Raw genomic sequence first — 11,082 nt, 5'->3', positions numbered from 1 at the left:
GAGATGCATCTGTGGATGCATGACAAGGTACAGTTGGCCTTCCTGACTGCATCCCCACACTGCCGGCCCATGTTCATCTTGGAGTCAATGATGACTCCAGGATCTTTTCCGCCTCTGTGCTGACAAGAGGGGAGTTCCCCAACCTGTAGGTATGGTGCCAGTTGTTCCTCCCCAGGTGCATCACTTTGCACTTGTCGGTGTTGAATCCCATCTTATTCTCATCCGCCCACGCTTGTAACCTGTCTAGGTCCGATTGTAGCCTGTTGCTTCCTTCTAGCATGCCCACATCCCCCCACATCATAGTGTCATCAGCAAATTTGAACAGGGTGCTTTTTACCCCCTCGTCCTTGAATTTAGCAGAACCACTTTTGCAGTGCCTCAGCCTACCTCACTGGTTCTCAACAAGGGTGCTGCCAGTGCTGTGGCAGCTAGGTAGAAGTACCCTGTACACCTTATGTGCTGAGTGTGGAGCCTGAATGGGAAGTGGCAGTGGCATGGGTGGGCATTCCTACCTGTATCAGGAGAGCACAATAGTCCTGTTGCAGGGGAGAGATGGTTACCAAGATCTGCTTGCTTGCCCTCCACCCCCTGTGGTTGGTGCTCTCTGACTTCCTCAGATTAGTCTGGCCACTGCCTCTCAGCTGCTGTTTCCTTTGGTGACCTTGCTTTTGCTCTGGCTCTGGCTAATTTCCTTGTCCTGCTTAATGAAGGTGCTCAGTCTGACAGTGAGATCTCCTCCTCCTACCATCCAAGTGATGTGAATCTGGACCGGGGCTACACTTCTGATTCGGAGGTATACACAGATCACAACAAACAAGGCAAGATGCACCGCTCAGTGACTGATGTGGACATGGTGAACAGTGGCTGGCTAGTGGTGAGTAATGCAAGGACTCCCTGCTTCCCTCTGCCCAGAGTGGGGAAGGCTGGTATCAGAAGGTTTGGATAGTGGTTGAAGGGAGAACAGGACAAGGATAGGTAAAAACAAAACAAAACAGGGTCTTAGCGAAGCAGCACCTCCTGCTGGTTGTAGAGGAAAGGCCCTTCTGCAGGCATTGGGAAGGGCTAAAGTCCACGTGATGGGCTCTGTGCCAAGCCAAGCTGTTGCCCTTATGCTACTCTTCCTTTGCACTGCAGGTGGGGAAGGATGACATTGACAGTCCCAAATCTGCCACGGTGCTCAACAGGCAGGGCCCATCTCCTCTTGTGAACCAGTACAGCCTGACTGTGGGACTGGACCTTGGCCCGCATGACACAAAATCTCTCATGAAGTGCGTGGAGTCCTTGTCGTTCATCGTGCGAGATGCTGCCCATGTCACACCAGAGAACTTCGAGCTCTGTGTCAAAACCATCCGCATCTTCGTGGAGGCAAGCTTGAATGGAGGTGAGCTGGCATTTGGGCACTACCATGGCTGAGGCCTTGGCTACAGTGCATGGAGTAACAGCAGTGAATGAGCCTGGGGCTGTGCAGTTGTCTCCTATGGAAAGAGGGGAGGATGTTCTATTAGACTGGGCCCAGTGGAAGTGGCTCAATAGAGGACAGTCCTGCATGCACTGGTTGCTGGAATGACAGACCTAGCTATGACCTCTTTCCCTTGCTCTTTCCTGTCTCTTATCCTTGGGCTTGAGGGGAGCAGAATGTCTGGTGTGAAGAAAGGGAAGTATGGTCAGCATTAAATCATAGAGAACAGGGCTGGGAGAGACCTTGGAAGGCCATCTAGTCCAACCGCCCTGCTCAAGGCAGGAACATCCAATCTAAACCATCCCAGCCAAGTGTTTGTCTAACCTGCACTTAAAAAGATAGATGGGATTATTTGTGCAGGAAAGGAACCCTCTGCTCCTTTTATTCTACTATCTGGTGTAAAATTGAAATATTTTTAGGAAATCTGACTGGTAAGACTTGAGCCCACAACTTTTGCTTGCCTTCTTCACACTGGAAGCCCAGTATGTTACCAGCTAAACCTAATGCAGGCAGGGACATTTGCTCCTGCTGTAGTTGCTTCCTAACCTGGATTCGCTTGAGGCATGCAGGGCAGTTTCACTTGGCCGCAGCAGCAGTGCCCACGCCATGGCACCCCAGTTGAGAACCTCTGCAGTAAGGACGACTACGTCCGCAGATGGGTAAGTATGTATAGGTGGCATGTAGCAGGGTATGTTACTGTCGTTTGCTTTCTAGGGTACAAATCCCAGGAGAAGCGGGGTAAGAGCCATAAATATGATAGCAAATCCAATCGGTTCAAGAAGAAGCCAAAAGAAAACTCTACACGGCGTTTGCGAGTCTCAAGCCAGCACCAGTCTCATGCCCATAGTGATGAGGAGGAGGATGAGAGCATCCCTGCCAGCTACCACACTGTGTCTTTACAGGTTAGTCAGGACGTAAGTATAGCAAGGATTTCCTCCTCTCCTTTCCCATCTTTGGGGCCCCATCACCCATCCTTGATGGGGAAATACCTGTGGCATTCCCGTGGAGGGGATGGAGCTACACTTCAGCTTAATGGCTACCTAGCAATGATACAAGTGTTTAGTGTTAGTTTCTGACTTATGAGGAAGGTGGGATGTGCTTATGAGATGAGAGAATTTGTGTGATCAGGAGAGAGAAGGCAGTTACGAGCCTGGGAAGTGGGTCCCTTTAATAAAGAAGGTTAAAATGTATCTAGGTTTGTTGGAGTCAGCCAAGAGGGAAGGGATAAGGAAGCTGAGGTGATGAGTAATGTAGCGTGCTAGCAGGGAGTTACAAAAGAGAAGGGCATTTTGTGCCCGAAAGCTTATCTAACATCTCTTCCAACTATACTGTTGGTTCAGTAAAAAGTATCACCAAAAACTTTGCTTCTTTCATATTTCCTGGACCATCACAGCTATAACACCATTCAAACCCTACTATTGTATTTAAAAACATTGGGCCACAGACCCAGAGTTCAATCACTGAATTGAATTATTAGTACCTTAAGTTCCTTTGCAAATGTTACAGCTCAAGAGCTTTATGACAGGTGTCACTCAGGTAAAATCAGATTGTCCCTTCTGAGCTCAACTGCTCTAAAACTCCAGTTTTCTCCTTGCACTGTGGGAGATACCTTCCTTTTGTTCCAGGAAATGGCTCCCTTCTTTCCTACCTGACCAACTCTTCCTTGCCCTGGTACTCCTTCCTCTGTGTCTTGAGAGGCTGTCTGATGGAGTATGCAGATAATTTCAGCACTTAGGGTGTGGTTCCCACTCTTCCCCACTTATTTATGCACTGGGCTGCATTGTGGGAGTTTCAACCATACTGGAGGGGGCGGAAGAGGCAGGGACAGAATCATGCATGTCACTGACTGGTGCCTTTAATTGCAGTTACTGGATCTCATGCATACCCTGCACACCCGAGCAGCCACCATCTACAGCTCCTGGGCAGAGGAGCAGCGCCATCTAGAGGCTGCAGGGAAGAAAATTAAAGCCGACTCCCGCACACTGTGGTCCAACTGCTGGTGTCCCTTGCTCCAGGGTAAAGCTACCAGCTGCTGGTAATGGGAGGGATACTGCCAAGGTCAAGGTGGGGCTTGGAGCAATCACTAAAGGTATATCGATTAGCTTCTCAGAGGGCAGAGGGAGGATAGCTCATTAGGACTTGGCTCCCATTTTGTTCCCCAAGTCCAATATCTCTGCTGCAAAGAGGGGATGAGGATGGGCTAGCATCTGTCTGTCTATAGCCTTTGTCACCCAAGGCTCTGAATAGCTTGGCAAAATGCTGCTTGTTGTTATGTGGTTTCCAGTTGTCTCTGGGGAGTGGGGGAAAGAGAGATCATATCAGGCAGGGGTTGAGCTCTAACCTTCTCTCCACATGCAGGTATCGCTTGGCTCTGCTGTGATGCCCGGCGCCAAGTGCGGATGCAGGCACTCACCTACTTGCAGCGAGCTCTTCTGGTTCATGACCTGCAGGCCCTGGATGCTCTTGAATGGGAGTCCTGTTTCAATAAGGTAACTTTCCAACTAGGCTCTGCCTTTGGGAGCTGGCACATTAGCTGTACTCTTGTGTGGGGAGGGGAGTGTCAAAGACCCGCAGCTATCTGGGGGTGGAGGGCACTGGCTTCTCATGCAGCCCTCCCCAGGGGCACCCTAGATATGCAGCTCCCACTCTGGGAGGGGTGAGTGGTATGATGCCTCCAGTTTGTGTCCGTCTGAAAAAGAAACTTCTTTGCCAGTTCCCCACTCCACCCTCTGCTGCATCTTTCAGGTATCAAATGGGTCCATTTCTCCAGTGTTTCCTGTGCTTGGTTTTGTACTTCCTGGCTTAGAAGTTGGTTACCAAAGCACTGGGAGCAAGCCCACACCTGTGGGGTTGAGAGGCTCAGATGAACTTTGTGCATCACCACAGAGATTCTTTGAGCTCCAAGCACTCTGATGTTGTTGCTCTTGCAGGTACTGTTTCCTTTGCTGACAAAGCTCCTGGAGAACATCAGCCCAGCTGACATTGGCGGGATGGAGGAGACTAGGATGAGAGCCTCAACGCTGCTCTCCAAGGTGAGGGTTCATTGTGTGGCCTCATCCTATCTCTGTTTGGGTATTTTCTGAGTCCTCTTGGGCTGGGCTCAGGACCTCTCTGTATGTTGTAGGAAGAGCTCTGAAAGTTGTTCTGGAATTTTGACCAAATTTGATGCTGAGGTTTGACTACCATGTGTGCTATGGCCAGGTTCAGAGCTGGACATCAGGCATCTCCCCTGCAATATGTGCTGCACCTGTTTTAGTGTCTCCTTTCCAGGCCCTTCTCCTTTATCTCAGTGTTCTGAATATTGGCAGGATAGTTCAAGTTGCTCTCCCTATACTGTTAAGTGACAAGGCTTCTGTCTGCTTTTGGTCCATGGGATAGTGGGCATTGAAGTTCCAGGAGAGAGGAGGGTTTAGGATTGTGGGCCATTGTGCTGGAGACCTGCAGGAAATTAGGTTCAATCCTTCAAAGCCTGGGGAAGGGCAGGCTCAGGACTTCTTGTGCAGGGGATCTGTGTGCCTGGAAGCCTACTTGTCCCAAGCCTGCTAGAAAAGGGAGGGCTCCCACCTTGAGTGTTTTACCCCAGGGCTGAGAGTGGTAGTTCTGTGACCTCACAGTGCCTCTTGACTTGTGGTTCTGTTCTACCTCAGGTGTTCTTGCAGCATCTCTCCCCACTCCTCTCACTGACAACATTTGCTGCCCTGTGGCTGACGATCCTGGACTTCATGGACAAGTACATGCATGCTGGCTCTAGTGACTTGCTGGTAATGTGCTCAGGGGGTTCAGCAGTGTTTCTTCTGTGTTATTTGCTGCTGCTACTTCCATCAGCTAGCCTGGGCTCCTTCCCTTGACCCCTTGTTTGCCATGAAATAAACCCTCATGTTCCCCAGTCTCCCTGTCTTCCCTTGTCCTTCAAGAATTTCCTCTAGCTAGTCTGAGGCTCCATTGCTGCCAGCTCCAGCTCTCTGCTATAAGGAGTGTCTCTTATTACAGCTGGAGGCCATCCCAGAATCTCTGAAGAACATGCTGCTTGTGATGGACACAGCTGGAATATTCCATAGTGCTGATTCGCGGACTGGGTACTCTGATCTCTGGGAGATCACCTGGGAGCGCATTGACTGCTTCCTGCCTAGGCTGCGGGATGAGCTTTTCAAGCAGACAGTCATCCAAGGTAGGCAGGGCTCTGAGCTATGACCTTGCCATTGCACTGACTCCCTGCATTGTGGCCCAGTCCTTTGCTCCCCAGTGACAGTGCCTCTTCCAGGCAGTAAGGTGCCTGGATGTTGATGGGACTGAAGGCCAGGGGCGGGGTGCTCCTTTTGCCCAAGTCATGAAGGCAGTTTTGGGAGCAGGGCAGGCCGGGGGAAAGGAGCAAGCTTTGTTGTGGGGAAGCATGCAAATGCACTGCTTGTTCTTTGTGTCTAGACCCTACCCCCAATGTGTCAGCAGAGCAACATCCTCAGAAGCCAGTGGCCCCTGCTGTACCTGTTTCACCTGTGGGGGATGCAAGACCAGCTGCTCACCCAGCACCCTCAGAGAAGCCCTCTGAGCTGGGAGCCAGTGGTGAGTCCCCAGTATGCTCAAGCATTCACCCCACTGGTTCAGTTAGGTAGAATTGATCTACTTGCAGCCTCAATCTGAACTAGTCTGTAGTCTCTGGGTCTTCCATGGGGCTGTAGGCTCTGTGCCATGGGGAAAATTCTTGTGATTTACCCTTGCTAACCTTGGCTGGGGGTGGGGAGTGAGAGAAGGGTGGGGAGGAAGCAGGGAGAGTATCTGAGGAAGGCCCTGAGGTCACCTATAGGCTCAGGAAGCTAAGTGTTTGGCAGAAGGCATTGGGGGATGCTCTGCAGTCCCCTCTTGGCTGAGTGACAGGAATAGTACAGGGACTTAGGCAGGGCCACTGTAAAATAGTGTCCTGTTTTTTCCCTCTACAGATTCTGAGAGAGTCCCAGGACCAGCCACTGTTGGCACCCCTGGGTCCCCTTCTTTCTCTACACCGGTATCAGTGAAGACGAGCCCTGTCACAGACATACCACCTTCTACAGCACAGCCACCACTCATCCTGCAACCTCTGGCCTCCCCGCTACAGGTCGGCGTGCCACCGATGTCTCTGCCAATCATTCTGAACCCAGCCCTAATAGAGGCCACTTCTCCTGTTCCTCTCCTGGCTACTCCACGACCTAGTGACCCCATGACAACGTCCGAAGTCAACTAGGCTGAAGGCATGCAAGAACTGTTGGCTGAAGAAGGCTTGCAGGTGCAGGGTGCTGGCCAAACATTCCCTGGTAGTTGCCATATTTGCTGTAGATGTTTGAGTGGAAGGGTGGCAAGGCAGCTGCTAACACCTTCCCGGCCCATGTCAGTCTCTGCTCCCTTCTTGTGGCTGTGCCCAGGAGTCCCTGGCTTTCTTTCTTTAGAGGTTCATCGCTGTTGCTGCCCAATCTCCTTTCTGCCTTTGTAGTTTCAGGGGCTAGGCAGAACTTACTCCCAGCCGCCAGGGACCAAGCAGTTGAAGATGGTAGCTCTCCACTGGGAGAGCACAGGGACAAGTTCTCTGATTATTCAGTGCAGCAGGGTCCCAAGACAGTTCTCTGGTGGTTTTCCTGTCCATGTGTCTTGGCACACTGCCTGGCTGGCCCCTGGGCATACCCAGCAGGGCAGGGTTGTGACTTTCATTTCTCTGCTCAGAAATGTACACCACCTGCCCTGTGCCTCTCAGTTTGTTGCCTATGAGGTGCAGGCTGCCTCAGCGGGCTGTGGAGTACAGTGCATCACTGCACTCCCCCAGAACAAGTGGGCAAGTCTGGCAAGACCCGTGAGGAAGGGGCCACCCTGCCATTCTCCGTTTGTACATAATACATAGCCAGATCTTTGTGGGTGGACATCTCTGGGTGGGCAGACTAGGTAGAAGCCAGCACAAAAAACAAGCGGTTGAGGGCAGGACCCCAGAGATGTCTCTTCCAAAGTAGCTGTGGCAAAGCTACTTCCCCTGAGTTCAAATGGCTTTTGATCCAAGCACCACCAGGTGCTGCCTCCTCCAGCCATCTAGGGCTGCATGGTCCTTCCTAGTTTTCAAGAGGACCTGGGAAATGACTGGCACTTGGTGCTAGCTCTGAGCACCTCTACTGTGCTGTGGTGGCCTTGTTGCTGGGAGCTCCCCCAGAGACTACACCCCATTGCAAATTCTAGCTGTAGGGAGTCAGGGCGCACAGTTTCCCTCCTTCGCTGCCTGCAGTCTTGGAGCAGAGCCCTTGGTAGTGTGTTTCACTTCGCTTCTTCCCTGCACCAAGGATGCCAATACCCTTCTCTGCCATCCCCCTGGCCCGAAGCAGAGCCAGCTGGTTGTAACATGCCATATCTCAGTTCTTCCTATTTTCTGAATTAGTTTTATAAATTCTTCATGCTGATTGCAGAAACCCCATTGGCAACTGGGGGCAACTCCAATCTGGCTTGTACTGTATTGTCAGGAAACCCAGACTGAGCAGGTGGGAGAGCTGCAAAGGGCAGATGATGTATATAGAGAATAAGTGACTACAAATCCAATGGACTTTTTACTATGTAATAAATGTCCTGTAAATGAACTGTGGTCTGGCAGCTTCTTTTCTCTCAGGGGTCAGTGATTCTGATATGTGAGCTCTGGGGAGAATAAGGGATAATTGTGAGGGTACTGCCCATTGTGCAAGACAGCAAGGGTATGTCCCTGCCTAGCAGGCACTATGGTGAGGTACCCATTCATAGTTTCATAGTTGTTAGGGGCTGGAAGGGACCTTACAGCACTTGGGCAGGAAAGATGGCTGGGGTCAGATGACCCCAGCAAGATGGCTGTCAAGAGGCTTTTTGAAGATTGCCAGGGTGAGTAGTTGTACCACCTCTGAGGGAAGCCTGTTCTAAACCCTCAATATTCACTTGTAAAGAAGTTTTTCCTTGTCTGGTCTGAAGTGATCTTCAATCAGCTTGTGCCCATTATTTTTAGTCCTCCCCTGGGGAGCCTGGGTGATAGTTGCTCCCCCAGGCCCTGATGTTCTCTCCTGATATACTTACAGGCTGCCAAGTCTCCTCTGAGTCTTTTCATCTCCAGACTGAACAGTCCCAACTCTTTCAGCCTCTCATATGACTTGGTCTCTAGGCCTCTAATCATGCATGTGGTCCTCCTTTGAACTCTCTTGAGCTTCTCCACATCCTTCCAGAATTGGATGTAGTACTCCAGCTGCAGTCTCACAAAGGCTGAGCAGAGCAGGAGGATGACATCTTTAGCCTTACTCAAGATGCCTTGGTAGCTGCATGCCAGTGTTTGATTAGCTCTGCCAGCTACAGCTTCGCATTAGTGTCTCATTTTGCTGTCTGTCATGGCACCCAGGTCTCATTCAGTTGTGGTGCCGGCAAGCGTAGCACTGCCGAGCCTGTAAGTGTGTTGTGGGTTATTTCTCCCCAGATGGAGCACTTTGCCAGTTCACTTTTAATACCCGAATCCAAATCGTTGATTAACATGTTGAAAAACACTGGTTTGAGTATAGAGCCCTGAGGGATGCCACTGATCACCTCCTGCCATGATGACTCAGTCTCATCTATCAGTACTCTCCGAGCCCTGCCACAGAGCCAGTTACCTAGCCACCAGCCCATAAAGTAGTTGAGGCCACATTTCTACAGTTTAATTATGAGGACATCATGGGAGACCAGGTTGAAGGCCTTTTTGAAATCCGAGTATGACATCAACCTCATTTCCCCTATGCAGGTGCCGAGTTAGCTGATGGTAGAAGATGAGGTTGGTCTGGCGTGACATGCCCGTAACAAAGCCATGCTTGGCTATCCTTCAGAATACTATCTTCTGTTAGCCTGTTAGTGATGGACTCAGATAATTTTTTCCAGGATTTTACCCGGGATTGAGGTCAAACTGATTGGCCTGGAATCCCCAGGGTCCTCCTTTCTCCCTTTCTTCAAGATAGACAACACATTGGCCTTCTTCCAGTTTTCTGGGACCTCTCCTGAGTGCCATGAATCCTCAGATAACTTGGCCATAGGTTGTGCCAGTTCTTTTAGCACTCTTGGGTGTAGTTCATCTGGTCCTGCTGATTTGTAAATATTTAGTCTTTGTAGGTAGTCCCCCACAAGATCTACATAGACTATGGGAGGGTGGTCACCCCCACCATGATCATCCTGTATCTTGTTAAGCAAGCTGATACCCTTGGATCAGTGGAATATCAGTGTGAAATATTCATTCAGGAATTCAGCTCTGCCCTGAGTGTCAGTTATCATCCATCCTATTTCATTCATGAGGGGCCCTATGCCTCCCTTATTATTTCTCCCACTCCCTACACATCTAAAGAAGGACTTTCTGTTGTCCTTGATTCTGGTTTTCAATGTTTATTGTTTGTGCTTTTGCTGTCCTGATCAGCTCCCTACAGCTCCAGGCTATTGCTGTGTACTCCTCTTTGGCAGCTATTTCTGACTTCCACCCTTTGTAGGCTTCTCGTTTTGATTTCAAGAGGTCCTTGACTTCCCTATTGAGCCAAGGGAGTCTCCCACCCCTTTTGCTGCCTTTCTTACGAAAGGTAATGGACTTCCTTTGTGCTTTTAGGATTGCTTCCTTGAGGAACGATCACTCTACTTGCACTCCCTTCCTCATCAGATCATGGTCCTGCAGGGCCTTGCCAGCCAATCTCCTGAGCTTGTGGAAGTCAGCTTTCATAAAATCAAGGATTTCTACCCTACTGGCTGATTTCCCTGACTTACAGTGAATAGAGAAAGTGGTCATCTCATGGTCACTGTCGCCCAGTTTCCCTTTGATCCTCATTGCTCACTAGGTTGTCCCCTTTGGCCAGAACCAAGTCTAGAAGTGCCTTGCCTCTGGCTGGCCCGTAGACTTCTTGAGCTAGATGGAGCTCCTCAATGCAATTGAGGAAGCGTTATGAGTGACCAGATCTTGTGAGTGCTCATCCCACGAGATGTCTGGATAGTTGAAGTCACCCATGATGACCATGCTCTGAGAGCATGCAGCCTCTGCCAGTTCTCCAGAGAATTCCCAGTCAAGCTCTTCCTCTTTGTTTGGAGTAAACTCCTATGGTCATATCCCCTTCCCTGTGCTCTCCCTGTATCTTCTGGCAAAGTTTGTTGACAACACCAAATTATGGGAGAGCATGGCCACGCTCCAGGTTATTTCTCCCCAGATGGAGCACTTTGCATTTCTTTGTATTAAATGACATCAGGCTGAGGTCTGCCCACCTCGCAAGCCTGTCCAGGTAACCTGTAGTGCCAGCCTGTCCTGGAGGCCCTATTCTCCTTGGAGAAATAAGCCCTTCAAAGGATGCTGCTCATTTTGTCTGAGACAGAGGCTGCAGTGGAGAATGCCAGTAAAGAGGTTAAGGAGAAATGGCTCCTGACGTTAGATTGCATCTGTCAGGGAAAGAAGCTTACTTTAGAGTCTGAAAAGCTCCTCCTGGCCTCTTGTTAGGACACAGCTATTCATAGCTTGGATCAAGAGTATGGACTGCTGTGGAGGAACACATGCCTTGCAAATCTCACAGCACACGGATGGGAGCCCGGGGTGCATGGGATGAGTTTGGGTCCCTGAAAGGTCCTACAACTAGTTGTGTGTCCAGATATGAGTAATGGTAGATGTTGCCTTG

The 11,082-nt window shown here is 50.3% G+C and overlaps 1 protein-coding gene across 5 annotated transcripts in view; it reads left to right on the top strand.

The window, feature by feature from the left end:
* GBF1 (golgi brefeldin A resistant guanine nucleotide exchange factor 1) overlaps positions 1 to 8,040 on the top strand; it is a 152,267-nt gene extending 144,227 nt beyond the window's left edge. For 2 of the 5 annotated variants that reach the window (XM_019555814.1, XM_019555812.1), the window contains exons 31-40: positions 711 to 874; positions 1,135 to 1,381; positions 2,174 to 2,361; positions 3,325 to 3,475; positions 3,818 to 3,948; positions 4,390 to 4,491; positions 5,107 to 5,220; positions 5,450 to 5,627; positions 5,882 to 6,019; positions 6,394 to 8,040. In XM_019555814.1, coding sequence (XP_019411359.1) covers positions 711 to 874; positions 1,135 to 1,381; positions 2,174 to 2,361; positions 3,325 to 3,475; positions 3,818 to 3,948; positions 4,390 to 4,491; positions 5,107 to 5,220; positions 5,450 to 5,627; positions 5,882 to 6,019; positions 6,394 to 6,674 — 1,694 coding nt within the window. In that variant the 3' untranslated portion in view covers positions 6,675 to 8,040. Of the gene's footprint in view, positions 1 to 710; positions 875 to 1,134; positions 1,382 to 2,173; positions 2,374 to 3,324; positions 3,476 to 3,817; positions 3,949 to 4,389; positions 4,492 to 5,106; positions 5,221 to 5,449; positions 5,628 to 5,881; positions 6,020 to 6,393 lie in introns of all 5 variants that reach the window. The other 3 variants (XM_019555811.1, XM_019555809.1, XM_019555813.1) reach the window with 2 other exon arrangements.
* Positions 8,041 to 11,082: the final 3,042 nt, after the last annotated feature.

Source organism: Crocodylus porosus, unplaced genomic scaffold, assembly GCF_001723895.1.
Source record: "Crocodylus porosus isolate Cpor-Errol unplaced genomic scaffold, CroPor_comp1, whole genome shotgun sequence".
Lineage (NCBI taxonomy): Eukaryota > Metazoa > Chordata > Crocodylia > Crocodylidae > Crocodylus > Crocodylus porosus.
Note: the sequence above shows the minus strand (reverse complement) of the source record. Positions and strands in the feature narration are given on the sequence as shown.